This window comes from Nelumbo lutea, chromosome 1 (genome assembly GCF_056320005.1).
Source record: "Nelumbo lutea isolate HS-2025 chromosome 1, American lotus-T2T, whole genome shotgun sequence".
In the NCBI taxonomy this organism is placed as follows: Eukaryota; Viridiplantae; Streptophyta; class Magnoliopsida; order Proteales; family Nelumbonaceae; genus Nelumbo; species Nelumbo lutea.
Genome location: NC_142684.1, coordinates 105,666,605 through 105,682,048, shown reverse-complemented (window position 1 = coordinate 105,682,048; position 15,444 = coordinate 105,666,605). Strand labels below are relative to the sequence as shown.

The 15,444-nt window shown below is 37.5% G+C and overlaps 2 protein-coding genes across 7 annotated transcripts in view; both read right to left on the bottom strand.

Annotated features, from left to right (window-relative positions):
• Window positions 1-1,002: 1,002 nt before the first annotated feature.
• On the bottom strand, window positions 1,003-3,756 carry NIC1 (nicotinamidase 1). Of its 5 annotated transcripts, none has more exons than XM_088972430.1 (6): window positions 3,611-3,756; window positions 3,076-3,228; window positions 2,489-2,672; window positions 2,265-2,398; window positions 1,946-2,131; window positions 1,003-1,276 (listed from the first exon to the last, which is right to left on the bottom strand). In XM_088972430.1, the coding sequence occupies exons 2-6, from the start codon at window positions 3,214-3,216 to the stop codon at window positions 1,184-1,186; spliced, it is 738 nt and encodes a 245-aa protein (XP_088828556.1). In that variant the 5' UTR covers window positions 3,217-3,228; window positions 3,611-3,756; the 3' UTR covers window positions 1,003-1,183. The 5 variants fall into 5 exon arrangements, with proteins under 5 accessions (XP_088828556.1, XP_088828429.1, XP_088828698.1 ...); XM_088972303.1 differs by having other exon boundaries at window positions 3,551-3,712; XM_088972572.1 differs by having other exon boundaries at window positions 2,489-2,816; window positions 3,611-3,685.
• Window positions 3,757-5,230: 1,474 nt separating this feature from the next.
• LOC148876593 (uncharacterized) overlaps window positions 5,231-15,444 on the bottom strand; it is a 34,393-nt gene continuing 24,179 nt past the window's right edge. For both annotated transcript variants that reach the window (XM_088972029.1, XM_088971959.1), the window contains exons 5-6: window positions 7,053-7,200; window positions 5,231-6,505 (exon numbers count right to left, since the gene is read on the bottom strand). In XM_088972029.1, the coding sequence (XP_088828155.1) occupies window positions 5,352-6,505; window positions 7,053-7,200 (1,302 nt within the window). In that variant the 3' untranslated portion in view covers window positions 5,231-5,351. The remainder of the gene's footprint in view (window positions 6,506-7,052; window positions 7,201-15,444) is intronic.

Genomic DNA, 15,444 nt, shown 5'->3' with positions numbered 1-15,444 from the left:
ACAACTCCTCATTGTTTTAAAACTAAGACAAATCCATAACTAACCCATTAGGACAGTTAAATAAGGCTTCCAACTCCCAAACAAGTCTAATAAGATTTTTCAAATCCTACTAAAACTAACTACTTTAAAGACTCTGGAAATTACTAAACATAGTAATTACGTGAGTTACTATAATAGTAAGTCCAAGAGTTACCATAAATAGTAATTTTGAAACAGTGGTAAAACTCTAAAACGTCATTATTAAGACAGAAACAACTTGAAAATAAAAGAACTAAAAAGAGTACCAATATGGAAATATCCTATAACTCAATTTCCAAAATTGGTATAGGAATTGGAGAATTGGTTTGTTTCCCCATGAATTCTCCACTTGCTTCTACATCTGCATCATACAAGCTTGTTAATAAACAATAGCACCAGAAATTTTTCATGGAGGAACTCATAAATGCCAAAAGAGCAGAGAAGGAGATGTGGCAAAAGAATCTTCCATCTGCCATCATCCTAGTAAATGCCCATTTGAATGGTAGCCTGCTTATTTTGCTGGCAGTTTCCCTGAATCTTTTCATACAATATCTTTAATCCTTTTACACAGCTTATATATGTTTATGACTACTTGCAAATCTTAATTATGCTGCCATAAAGCCTTCTGATGCTCAAAGAAGCTAATGACTGATGCAAGTTGTTGTTTTTCATTTGGATTTATTTTTGGGGAATGGGAAAAAAGATATCCCATGCAGGACAGTTTAGCCAAAGACATGCAGTTGGTTGAGAAGAATACTTGGTCATGCTGACCTCACTGTTGCATATTTTCATCGATATGCCCCCCTGGCTTTCCCTTCCAGAAGGAGATTATTTGCATAGCTGGAGGACGGAAAGAATAAATACATAGTTATGAAATGGACCTATGCTGGGAATGGAAGCTAATTGCATAGAAATACTTAAATGCATGGAAGATATTCTTTCTATCACCTATCTGAATTATTAATTAATAGGCCAGTTATGAACTTAGATAATTGGCATCATGTTGCGGATGATTGCTCTTATTATTACTCCAACAAAGTATCCTACATACATTTTGTGAAGTCTCAAACAAAGATTTAGATTTAATTGGCTTACATCACCTCAGTTATCCCTGGATACCAGAAGAGGTATAAAAGCAAAATTGACAGCTAAACCTGGCAGTATATCATGGCTTTTCATGTGGACCTACTAACACTTCCCATGCTATCTTGGCTCCTCTTCCCTTAGCCATGTAAAGGCCAATGTGATGCATAAGCTCCTGCCAAAAAAACAGGGGAGAAGAGGAAAAGGGTTTATGTTTCTATACATATACAACATCACCTAATTAACATGGGAAAAATGAATCACATCCTCGAACTTTCTATTAGAAGAACTGCAGTAAAAACTGAGTCTGAAAAACAACTTGGATTGCATTGAAGAGTTAATAGAAAGGAAGGAAGAAACAAGGAGACAAGATAGTAAGTTTACTTTTTCCTTCTGTATCCTTAAGTTTTCCTTTATGCCTTCTGTCCTTTTTGGGATCCAAAGCTCAGAATAAGACTGAAGTTTTTTATTATTATTAGGAAAAGGTAATGTACTGTATTATATTAAATCATAATAGAACATGTAAAGCATTTCCTTTGCACATAATTGAAGTATTGAATAAATTCTGAAAGTATGATGGTACAACCATTATATTAATTCAATAATTATGAATGGAGATGATTTTGGTTGTTGTAGAGTTGACAGTAGAAACAGGAGAATGAACAACCATATCCTTAAAAAAACAAAGCAATCCACAGCATAATGTGTCAAAAGAATAAACAGTCAGACGCTTTATGACTGAGGTGAAAGCACATATCATGACCACTAGAAATGAACAAACGTAGACATTCTACCAGATTGTCACAAGCATACTCCAAGATCATTTATTGAGACTTGAAAGTACCTGTGGATGAGCTACAACTTCATTATTGCTTTTTGCAACATGAGATGGAATATCATATGTTGCACAACCACGGGAGTACACCACCACATCCTCTAGAGGGGCAAGAAAACCACGATTTCTTGCAGATAATGCAGTGGCCACAAAATCTAGCACACAGATATCCGTGCATATCCCTACTACAAGTATCTTCACAAACACAAAGTTAGTTAGCTACCAGAACCCTTTTTCTCCACTAATTTGCTATCACAGAATAAATAAAATTATAAACAGACTATGCTTCAGATTATAAGGAAGAAGTTCTAGTTGCAGAAACACTTACAACTTTGATCTTGTTGGTCCCCACCCAATCCACAAAAATATTTGAGCCATCTTTCTCAATTGAACCAAGAAACCCATTAATGCAATCCTTGCGTCTAATTGTTACATTTGTTTCCTTTTCCAACCATTGCAGAGCTGCAGATTGGACAAACACTACATCTTTACTCCTTAACACTCAGCTGGTTGACATATCAGAAAAATGTGAATAGGAAGACGAATAAGCACCTGGGACTAGCTCTGATTCTTCTGTTCCAATCAAACAATGAGGAGGATATGGGTGCTCGGGTTTATCAGGATGATGAGAATCAAGGAAAGCCAGAACAGGCCATTTATTCTCGCAGAACACTTTGGCCAACTTCACCGACTCCTCCACCATTCCAGAGATCTGTTTGTCGGTCTCTTTTGGAGCCTGTAAACAAGCATAAAGCCACAAAACCAAAAAGTCGAAAACTGAACCAACAATCATTGTAGACCAAATGAAAAAGTTGGGTCCTTCTTTAACATTTCTTCTTTTTCTCAACAGTAACATTATCCAGGAAGAAGTTAGCTAGAGCTGCACCACAACTGTGAGTTTGTGAGTTCGATCTCATCTCACCAATACGGGGGAGAAAAATCAGGAAACAGAACCACAAAGAAAAGAAAGAGGACAAAAACCCAAAAGTGTTTCTTCATGTTGTATGCAAACAGAATTTGCTTGGGTAGCTAAATATACAGAAGAAAAAAAAAACAACTAAGAAGGAAAACAAAAGAAAAAGAAAAACTCAAAGGAGCCCCACAAAAAGCAATAACAATGTGGGGATAGATATTGTTACCAAATTCCCAGCTCCAACAGTACAGAAACCATTGACGATATCCACGAGAACAAGACCAGTCACAACATCGTCAGACAGAACCAGAGTTTCCTGCTCAACGGGAAGCTCATTCTTCAGGAGATCAGACGTCTGCAGTACCATCACTTCTCCTTCCTTTAAATTGTAGACAAGAAAATAACAAACCCAATTAAATGAAGCAATGGAAATGGAGATGGGTAAATAACAGATGCAGATGAAGTAAGAACTTCTAAATATATTAAAGACAGAGTGGACAGTATCCAAATCAAGGAGGTTAATACCAACTCTCTCTCTCTCTCTCTCTCTCTCTCTCTCTCTCTCTCTCTCTCTCTCTCTCTCTCTCTCTCTCTCCGTAGGAAAATAGACAAATTAATTATCCCAGCCTTTTGCAGAAATCAGGTTTCGCCATCGTTTGTAAAGTTTGAAACAGTTTAGAACTCAAGAATGATTGACGAACCGATTCCAGATCCAACAGAGTGATTCCTTTCTGTCAAACAGTTTAGAACTCAAGAATCACCTCCTAATTTGTTCTCTGTTCTTTTTGATGAAGTTGATTTTCTCTTTATGGTCTCCTGAATCCTGATAAATACGAGCTCAGAGTCTCCGTCTCTCTGACTACAATTTGAATGGATATCTGCTCCTTACAAATCGCTCCTCACAACAACATCCCACCGTGTACTGGGAACATCTCCCATATAATAAATACAATTACGGGAGATATTCCCATGTGCGGCCAGGACGTGCGGTGTGGAGCAGATCCGGACTCCTTCCAGGCAGATTCCGTTTTGAGTTTTGACTTTGACCGGTTGACCCCCAACCTATTTTATCCCCTAAAGGCTAAAAGCTTAAAAGAAAGACTGAAAGAGCTATAAAAAAACGGTACCAAAACTACTCATTTGGTTGGTAGATTCTAATCCGACGTCAGAGGAGGGCCCTTATTGAAATTCAAGCATTCCTGATTCCTTTTAATAAAGGCGTGTTGAGTAGGTGAAGGAAAGGAGTGAAATAGGATATATTAGTATATTCTAATCTGACGTCAGAAGACTACCCCATGCGTGGGACCCATTTTAAAAATCAAGTTTACAATACAACACTAATCAACAAAAAGACAGGGATTGTAACATGATATCTCCTCCCCTTTTTTATTCTTTTTCGATTTTTTCAGATTTTCTTGTCATTTCATATTTATATAATGTTTATAATTGATAAATTTAATATTTATATTTATATCAAAATTAAAAATAATTAAGTTTCTATAATATATATATATATTTTTTATTTTGTAATCATTTGAAATATAACAAGAGATGAACTAAAAAAAATACAAGATAATTATGGATTAAATCTGAAATCCTACATAATAATAAGATAAAAATGTGAATTTAAAAGATTAAATCATCAAGAACCTGTGGGAGTGTGGTTTACATCATCTATCTCATACGTATAGACTACAGATTGCCTTTAAAATTCAAATCTCAGACCAAAGAATTGTTAGCCACACACTCGTAAATCTGCAATTATCTCCCTGTGATATTTTTATGTTGGACGTGTTCTTGTTCTTGGTTTTTTGTTCCCTTTTTTTCGACAGACAAAATAAACCATTCATTAAAGTAGAATCCTAAACCAAGACCCCATCTTTGCCACGTGGTTAAATAATTCCTCAGAAAAAGCATATAATAACTTTTTTTAATTTAAAATAATAAAACATGGCTATTTGGCTAAGCTTCTTTTCAAAAATATTACAAATGAAGTAAAAAAGAATAAAACATGTCTAATTTGGTTTCCTTAAGCCTCTCCTCAAAAATAACCCAGGCCCAATATAGTTTCTTGATACAAATAAATCAAGACTTTGTTGCAACCCATATAAATCCGTGGACCTATGCAGCACTGGACCACGAAGAGGAGCGACCGAGACCGTGATATCACAAGATCCCAACTCCAAATGCTTGTAAGGGTGTGACCCAACCAACCAGTCAACCGGTTATTTTCTTATTTTTTTTTCCTTTCTTGACCTGTCCAAGCAGATTTTCAGCTAAGCAAATGATTCAAAATTCAACCCCTTTGTTTTATTCGGTTTTAGGTTGAAGAAGCAGCAGCTCTCAATTGAGATAGAAATCAGGATAATGGAGATGGACAATAATGCAAACAAGGAAATTGAATTGAACTATAATTATATTTTCCAAACCATGATTCGTTTCAACCACCCTAATCTTAAACATCAACGCGTACACCATTCCTAACTTCTCAACATGATTCCCTCACACCCTCGCCCTATGGCTAATTGGATACTTCTCATCGGATGGCTTATGGCCTACCATCTCTGGGCTTATATCAGTCTGCTCTTTACTATCCTCAATTGGCGTCACACTCTTCGTATTTATCTGTTTCTCATGGACACTCTGCTTCTCACCACTCGTATCATCCATTGATCGACTGTCGGGTCCTCCCACCACTGTTGAGCATACCATCTTTTCACTAGAATTTTGGCTCTCATCATTCTGGGTGTTGACAACAGCTGTTCGTCCATTCCCACCTGCCTCCATTTTTGTTGAATCCCCCTCATTTTCAACCACTGATGTTTCATTTTCACGTTTCGCCTCCAACTTTGGTAGAGCTGCTTCATCATATTGAACGGGTTCCTTGGACACATTGGCAGAGCCAAATGCTTTCGTCTCTTCCCCAGACTTTAACTCTTCCCTGGGCATGAGTCCAGCACCATTTGAGATCTTTCCCTCATCAGCACCACATGGAGTCACACCTAAATAAGACACCGATGTCTGTTGGGCTGATAAATTTGATGAGGCGGTAAGACTGACCAGAGGAGGTTGACCTGTGACTACTGCTGATCTCACAGAATTGCCAAATGCTTGTTGAGTGCCACCAGGACGAGGGGCACTTTGCATCATTCCGGAATAGGTTGGCGGCTGTGGTGATGCAAGGCCAGTACAAATATAGTGCACATTAGGATGAGGCCCTGCATGGCTAGTAGTCAATGGTTTTGTATTACCTCCAACTGATGCTTTCATCAAAGAACCTCCTCCAGGTCTAATATGAACAGCATTCTTTGACTGAGCAGCTTTAAGTAGTGAGGCAGCAGTTGAAGGGTTGGCAATGCGAGCCCCAGCAGCAACTGCTGCAGCTTGTACCATAGGGTTTGGACCCAACGTTGATTTGACAGGAGTTGATGATTTCTTTGTGGTTGCCCGAGATCTTGGTGCTGCATTTGATGTTGCTGTCCGAGACGCTGCCACTGTCTGGTTGGCAGACTGTTGAGACTGATGCACCTGGGAGAAACTACTACCAACTGCAGGCTTTATGCTGGATTCAGACGGTGTAGTTGAAGTGAGTGAAGCTTCTATTGGGGTTGCAGGTTGTGTAGAGGAAGTGGATGGGAGGGTTGAAAGTGTTGCAGCTGTTTTAATTTCAGACAAAGGTTAATCAGCATCATATCCAATAAAGTTGATCAAATAGGTATTAAGTCAAAAATAAAATCCAATTTGAACAATAATCAGCTCAAGAATTTGGCAATTTACTGAATGTAATAAATTACTAAATATATTTTCTCCCATTTGGAAATAAATTTTTTAACCCTGACTATTCAACCAAGAGACCACCATATTATGATTTTTGCAGAGTATGCATAAGTAGCATAAACATTTGATGGCAATGTCACTCAAATATAGACTTGAAAATGAGCAATTAGACATCTGGTTGGCAATCAAGAAGTTCGTCAGTTAGGATTTCCTAGTTACTAAACCTTTTTCAGGCTAGGATCCACCGAATAGACAACCCAGAGACAGAAGAATCCATATCGTTTGCATGTATGAACCGTACAGTATGGACCGCGTATCACAGTGGGGTGGGGGGTGTTGTCTATCCCACCGGAAGAACATAAAACATAGTTTGAATGTGAAGTACAACACAATGGGAATAAAGAAATGAAAAAAGACAATCAGTACCAGTTGAGCAAGCAGCCGAAATGCCATCGAGAGCTAGGGAAACAGCCCGACGAGCAGCCAACTGTGCCTCAGAGAGTTGTGTACTCGTTGAGTTGCCAACTCCTCCCAGATTTAAGTTGGCCTGGCGCTTCCTTATGATAGCCCACCTCTGCAGATATCAGAACATGCCAAAGTACAATTAATAGAGAAGAAAAAGGTGTACCATACCATTTTATAAACAATGCAAAGAGATGTGAACCTAGGAAACAAATGAATATTTCTATTGACATCAAAATTGTAATCCAACCAATCATTGTGTTCACTCTGAATCAGGTTTAAAGAAAAACAAAGATGACAATTATCTGTTAAACTGAAAAAAAAAAATCCGTTGCCGGGATTTGAACCCCGGTCATCTGGGCCAGACCCAGATATCCTGACCAGACTAGATGACAACAGAGCAGCATGGTATAGCCATAACTTCGCCTTGATGAAGTCACCAAAATGAATCAAGACAATACCGTTCTACCCTCAAAGGCATTCACTGTTCAGCATTCTAAACTGTACTTTTTGCATCATAAGAATCATAATTACATGACATTAACTAGTAATGAACAAGAATTACGTCTCTGTCTAACATGCATCTGCCAATTATAGGATGTTGAACACAAAGAAGACAAAGGCGTGCTTCTTGCTTTCAGTAGAGTAGTGGTTCCAGTGCACAAGTTACAAGTACCCAAAAGACACAACCAACCCTAGTCCTTGTAAAACAGAAAACAATTCAGCATGAGTGGAATTATCATTTCCAATTGAACCAGACCAGGAATTGGCGGGAGCCTCATGCACTGGGCTGCCCTTTTTAATTGAACCAGTGCAAATTGTTAAAGATCTCACCTAAAGAGTTTCTGAAAATCCCTAGAATTCCTGAGTTTCAAGAGTTACCATTACCAAAGCTACACCCATCAAGATGAGCTTCATTTGCCCCTCTTGGCCCAGCTAATAGAAATCAAGTTAACATTCAGGTAAAGGATTTAATAAACCAGGATTGTACAGGGATAGAGCTAAAATTCTGGACCTGTTTCCATGACAGTTGGCTCAGGATATTTTTGATACCCCATCTTCAGATAAAATCATTTGGCATGGATCTCAAAGAGGAAGTTTTCTGTCAAACAATTCTCTGTCTGAATAGAACCCTTGGATACAAATATTCGGCAATATTTGAAGAAAATCTAGAAATTAAGAATTTTTCCTCATATAGAATTATTATTATGGAGATTGTGCAGGGGTTTTATTGTTAAAAGAATGCTTTTTTCTTAGCAGAGGATTGGCTATAGAGAATTTATGGTTTTGTGGATTCAAAGAGAAATCATCAATTCATGTCTTTTTTTATTGCCCTTTTGCTCAGGCAATTCTTTTTGCGAGCCAATGGTGTTTAACTATCCCAGATGATCATTCTAGGATTATTCTGGATTTAATCCTTTTTATTCTACCTTCTATTCAAAATAAATCTGATGGTATGGGAATTTTGAGCTCATTAGTTATAGGTTCTTATTACATCCAATGGCAAGAAATTATTTGTTATTCAATAACAAATCTCATCTTGTGCATGGGTGTTAGATAACACATGTAAAAGTTTTTTTTTCTTTTGATAGATAACACAGGTAAAATTTTAAACCCTCCCAAAATGCAAAGACAAATTTCAGAATATCTCAGTCTTTAAATCATTCTCCTAATTATAACTTATTGGATTCTGTAAGTATTCCTAGAGGTACTTATCTGATTCACTGTGATGCAGGTTTGTTGAAGAATAATGTTGATTTGTTTGGTCGTGTTTGTGTTATTAAGAATGATTGCTTTCCGGTGGCAACAGGTGGATATCTGGGACAGGTCTAAGATGTGGTGCAAGCAGGATTGGGAGCAACCCTTCAGGCTTTATCTTTTGCAAAGAATCACCAGTGGTGTATGTGGATGTGGTAGTGCAATCAACCTCTTTTGAAGTAGACACTATTTGTGGTCATGATAGCAGGGTGCCTTGGTTATGTCTTCCCCTTTTGGACCTAGTTAACGACTTTTTTGAATCTTTTAAATTTGTTTATATGTCTAGATTTGTAGATGTTGTGGCTCATGCCATAGCTAATGATACAAATTTTTTGTTCACTTCTGAGTGCTGGTGGGACACTCCCCCTCCCTGGTGAACAGTTTGTAAATATTTCATCTGTTTAATATAATTAATATTTACCTAGCCAAAAAAAGGATAAGCTTCATTGTATGAAACACAGACAGTTCCCAACCTTGATGGATAATGGTTCAATGTTCATATTATATGCAAGAAGAGGATATAAGTCATCCCCTCAAGAAAGGTATTAATTCTTCTCTTGTTTGTAGCCAAAGCACCATTCTTGATTAGATCAAATCTATCATTCCTTCTACGTGTAGAGAGACTGGGCCAAATGGGCCCTAGCCCATTACTATCTTATTGATTAGTTCTTTCTTGTAATTTGTTCTTAATGGGCCTTTTCTTTATGGGCCTTTAATTCTATTTATGTTTTCTAAGTATGCTGATGAGGTAGACACCCACTTAAGGGCAGACTTGTAATTTATGTAATCTTAGTAAGATTAATAAAAGATTAGAGTGGAGAAAGAGGAGATTATTGAACTCCTTCTTCTTTCTCCCTTCTCCATTCTTCCTTCTTCTTCCCTTCCTCTTCTGCTACAATCTGAAATATTTTTACTATTTTTTATTGGTCTGAATCACATCTCTACGGATTGTAGTTTTCTTTGAAGATTCTGGAACTCTTCTCTTCCTGTACTGTCTATAGAGTAGCTGCTCTGAGACACCTCCACATAATCTTGCCTCTTCTCCTTAGGAGGGCAAGCAAAATGGGTTTTAAACAAGCTTTCAACATCCTTCAGGGGTAACCGCATTAACACCAAATATACTGACAAAACTGCAGCACTAAATAAAGAGGGAAAAACCAAATTCCAGATAAAATGACAAGAAATTATTAAATGATAGGGATCTTCACCATTCATCTTACAGAGTGCATCTATGGGGATGCAAAGACCAAGTGGGACTTCTCCTTGGGACTCTGGATTATCTCATAAACCAATTTTCAAAATTTCAACAGAAACACTCGAGGCTTTCTGTGTGTGTGTGTGTGTGCATGCCTATAATTGGGGGGTAAGAAGACCATGAAAAAAGAAGTACAAGAGAAGGATACACTAGAGCCAAAAGCCCAAATTCTTGTCAATTTCTCCATTAAGCAGAAGTATCCCATTTGGGAGATCAAGTAACCTAACCACTTCTTTTGATTGACCTTAATCTTCTTCTAAAACCAAATTTCCAAGAAAAAACGGCAAAGGAACTTGGGTTTTTGGCCAAATTCTTTTCATTTTCTCTATCCAGGAGAAGTACCCCATGTGGGAGATCAAGTAATCAAACAACTTCTTTTGGTTCTCAAACCTTTAACCCTCTTCTAAAACCAAAATTTCAAGAGCAAACAGCCAAGGAATTGGAAGCCCAGAAGGCAATGGGTGAATTTTAAAGGACAGATAAGGGAAACAGTTAAGGAAAAGATTGACACAAAAGAGTGTCTCCCCACCAAAGGCTGTCCAGAATTTAATACCACAACAGGTTGAGTAATATCCAAAGAACCGCGGGAAAAAAAGACTCCAGTAGAGAAATTATTGATTTCCATGGAGAGATCCAAGTTGTGGTCCTTGCAAGTCCATTTGCATGTAATTTCCAGTTTAGAAATTCTTGATGACAGAGTACTGGCTACCCTGTTAATGTGAAATTTCGTGTTTAGAAACCCTAAATATGATCCCAACACTAATTAACTTAACCTTCCACCCCAATTTGACTTAATTCACTTTCCTTAACATCCTACTATGCTACCTTCTCATGCGTATAAACCTTATTCCTAAAAATTCCCAAACTTTGCCCAATAAAATTGTGATAACGTTTCTATGGCCTAACTGAACTGTCAAACCCAAAGCAACTTATATAAAACTAGATTTCTCTTCCTAAACATTCTATCACAATCCTAAATGTTCACTTTGTACTAAGTCCATCAATCTTAACTCTAAATAATCTCCAAAAATCCAGAACCCTACTCCTAATCACCTTTCCTACCTGCCCTATGCCAGAATGGTAATTGTGTTAGTTCTTAGCTGTTATCTGCCAGTGTCCTGTCTTCAAATAAGTTGGTAAAAGTAACTTGAAGATATTAATTGGCAATAATGTAAGACTAGGTAGATCACTCAAGAACAAAAGCAACAGCCATGCTGCCTTCAAAAAATAAAATAGTGACACAGAGCACAAAAGCCCAAACACCCCTTGGTAAGGATGATCAAGTTGACCAAATCCAAGCATCCTTCCACTTTAGTACCACTTCTTGTTTTTAGAACAATGAGATTTCCAAAGTTTTGGTTATCCTCCCTAGCAGATTGCCCAACCAGATCAAAGAGAGAAGCAAGTAATTCTAGAATATTTCTGAAAGATCTACCAGCACAGTTATAAAATAGCAATTTTCTTGATTTGACTTAAAAAATGAATCTTGCAAGTAGTAGAATTGCAAACCCACACAATGAGGAAAACTTATAGTGAAATGGACAATGGTAGAAACACCTAATTTTGGAATTTGAAGATCTCTTGATCATCTTGTAGAGGAGCTTTTCATGTAGCAATAAAAATTGCTATAACGTTTGGTTGCTTTCTCATTTTTAGGGGTGGCAATTTTAGACCCAACGCACTAAATCCGCCCACCCATCCATTTATTTAGCAGGTTGGAAATGGGTTGAATCTACTGTTAGGTTAACATAAATGGGTTGGGTCAGGTCAGATTGTGGGTACCCATCAGATTACCTGCATATGAATGATACAAGTTAAAGTTGCCTAGCCATTTTCTCATTAATTGATTTATCAAAAAAAAATCGTTAATTACCATTGTCCCTTCATTTAAATTCAAATAACTCACTGACTTAATTAATAATTAACTGTTATGATTAATTCTCAATCCATAATTTTTTATAAATAATTTTCAATCCATAATTAATACGTTAACTTATGATTAATTGCTGGAAATAATTATTAACTCAAACTAGTTATTTTGCAAGGTGGATTTTGAGAAGGCAATACAATTATGTTAACTGGCAATTTTTGGATTAAGTACTAAGGAGGAATTTTGCCTTATTGATAAAAAAAAATAAAGGATGAATTTTTGCTCTAGATGGAGGAATTGGATGGAGGTGCGTGTTTCTCAGTTTTGGTGAATGGAGTGGCTTGCAGGTGGTTTAAGAGATCTATGGGACCAAGGCAAGGGCACCTGTCATCCCCTTCCCTGTTCATTTGCCTGACAGAACAGAAATTCCCAGTAGAATGATGAAAATGGCCACTTAGGGGGGATTTATAGAAGGTTTTGCAGTGGGAAATGAAAGAGTGGAAGTATAAATGTTTCATTATGCCAATGACAAACTTGTATTTTGGTGATGCATTGCATGAACAACTTCTATATGTTATGGCAGTACTCAGATGGTTTGAAGTTGTCAAGATTTCAGCTAAACATGCACAAGATTATGCTGGTTGCTGTGGGGGAGGTCCAGGAGCTAGATAATTGGGCAGAAAACAGAAGAGCGGGGGTGCAGAGTGGAAAACTGACATTGATTTTACCTATCTCTCTTACATAGGTAAAATCACTTTATTAAAAAGTGTGTTGTCTTCTATCCCCTTGTATTTTCTTTCAATGTCCCAGCTGGAATGGCATCTCTCATTGAAAAGATAATAAGAAAATTCTGTTGGAGAGAGTGGAAGGAAGCAAAGAAATATAACTTGTTTAGTTTGAAATAATGGAAATTGATTTGTATAGGGCTGGAGGAACTAAAAAAAGGAAGGAGTCACAGAGAGCTGTTGCAGCCAAAATGAGTGCGAGCGGGGCAAAGATCTATTTCAGACATTGGATGGAAAGGATGTAGAGAAGGAAGAGGATGCTTATTGTATCAGGAAGAGGGGAAAAAAAGGAAAAAAGAAGAAAAGAAGAACTTAAGTGGAAAGGCTAATCTCGGACATTGAGGGAGATTTAGAATTTAGTGGTAGAGGGGATAGGAGGAAGGGCCTAAAATAAGGAGACAAAGGCTTCTTCATGGGTGTTTTGCTATTTTTGTCTTGATGAAAATTATTAGCTGGAATGTAGGTCTAGGGAGTGCAAAAAAAGAGAAGGGTGATCAAAGACCTACTCCAAATGGGAAAAAACCCAACATTGTGCTTTTACAAGAATCCAAACTGATGGAATTAGATGGGAAATGGGTTAGGAGTTTTCTAGAGGTCTTGTAACACTATGGAGGGAGCAGTGTTTTAAAAGCGCATGGCGCAAGGGCCAATTTGTGCTTGAGGCACAAGGCGCAAAGCGAGGCACGCACCTTTTTAAGAAAGGCGTAAAATTACAAAAAAAAGGCTAAAGCATCAAAAAAAAAGTCAGAAAATTCAAAAAAAAATCAAAAAATATTAAACATAATGTTAAGTGGTGTTTTTTCTAAATTAATAAATTTCTTCATTCATAAAAAAAATATATATATAAACTTAAATTTTAAAATAAATTTTTTAAAAAACCTAGTATCTAAAATTAAAATACATAAACATATCATGTAAAGCGTATTCAAATGAAAATTTAAAAATAAAAGCAAACATATAAAGCATTTTCAAGCATGTAAAACCCACAATCACTTTTTCTCCTTAATTGCATTGCTTGAAGTAGCTAATGTGATGTAAAACATATTGCATTATTGATTCTATGAGTCACCTTTGTACCACGCCCCTCAAGGCAAGCCCGAACAAGTCTATGTTAGGGTCTGAAATTCTTATTTCTCACATAAAAATAATGATTTTATAACTTTCATTGCCCTTTAAGAAGATATTTTATTGCAATGGATGAATAAACAACATTAGCAAATAGGGGGTGCACTTAGGACCTGGGCTGAAACGCATCAGGCACACGCCTAGGCACCCCAGGCGTGTGCCTAGGACCTAGGTGAGGCGCATACCCCAAAATGCGCCTCGCTTGTGCACCTAGGCACGCCTTTTAAATCACTAGGAGGGAGGACGTGGTTGAACCAGTGAAAGAATTGATAGGAAGATTCTCCATTTCCATTAAGTTCAAGAATGTAAAGGATGTGTGTGTATGGGTTCTAACCAATGTTTATGGCCCTAACTCCTATAGAGAGAAATGAAATGTGGGAAGAATTATATGCAATCAAGGGGCTATGGGATGGTCCTTGGTGCCTGGGTGGGGATTTTAACGTCATTAGATTCTCTAAAGAAACCAGTAATCCCCAACAGATAATCACAACAAGCATGAGGAAATTTAATGGTTTTATTGAAGATTGTGAGTTGAAGGAAATACCTCTGTTGCAAACCAGTTATACTTGGTCCAACCTTCAGGAAACCCTTTTATGCTCAAAGTTAGACAGGTTTTTATTTAATGTAGCCAGGGAGAACAGTTTGGAAAACTTGGTTGCTAGAGCATTTACCTAGGGTCACCTCTGGTCACAGTCCTATCTAGATAGGCACTAAGTCTTTTCCTACTGGACCCAAACCTTTTAGATTTGAAAATATGTGGCTTGCCCATCCAGATTTTGTGAAAAAAGTGAAGGAGTGGTGAGGTAAGGAGGTGAGGGAGGTAACATGGAAGGGGGTCAAGTTTCATAAGAAGTTAAAGAGGTTGAGAGTCAAAATAAAAGAGTGGAATGGAGATCAAGTTGGCAAAATTGAGGAGTAAAAAATGAGCATAATCTCTCGAATAGAAAACTTGGATGTAAAAGACTCCCAAAATGGTTTGAGTGAGGATGACAGAGTGTTAAGGAGACAATTGAAAAGGGATCCGGAAGAAGTGTTATTGAGGGAAGAAATCAGTTGGAGACAAACATCTAAACATAAGTGGATTAAGGAAGGCGATGGGAACACTAGATTTTTCTATGACTTGGCAAATGGGAGACGAAGAAAGAATTTTGTGACCAAGCTAGAGATAGAAGAGGAGGTGATTACCAACCAGGATAACATAGCCAAAAAACATGTGGACCACTTCAAATCGATCTTAGAAGACCTTTGAGCGAGAGAGCAGTCGTAGGAGGGGTGGAATGGCCAAGACTTAAGGACGGAATGGCAAGGTGGTTGGAAAGGAATTTCAAGGAAGAAGAGATTAAGAAAGTTGTCTATCTATCCAAGGCTCCAGGTCCAGATGGCTTTCCAATGGTTTTTTATCAAGATTCTTGGGAGGTGCTAAAAGAAGATTTAGTTGAAGTCTTTAAGGAATTTGCAAACAATCATTTAATAAGCCCTGGAATCAATGCCACTTTTTTGGCCTTGATCCCTAAGAAGATTGATGCCAACCACCCAAAGATTTTAGGCCTATTAGTCTGGTGA

Coding starts and splice junctions, on each gene's coding strand:
- NIC1 (XM_088972430.1), bottom strand. CDS start 3,216: ATGGTACTGCAGACGTCTGATCTCCTGAAGAATGAGCTTCCCGTTGAG. Junction 2,399..2,488: donor AGAATCAGAGCTAGTCCCAG/GTGCTTATTCGT, acceptor TCCAATCTGCAG/CTCTGCAATGGTTGGAAAAG. Junction 1,277..1,945: donor AAGTTGTAGCTCATCCACAG/GTACTTTCAAGT, acceptor TTTTTTTGGCAG/GAGCTTATGCATCACATTGG.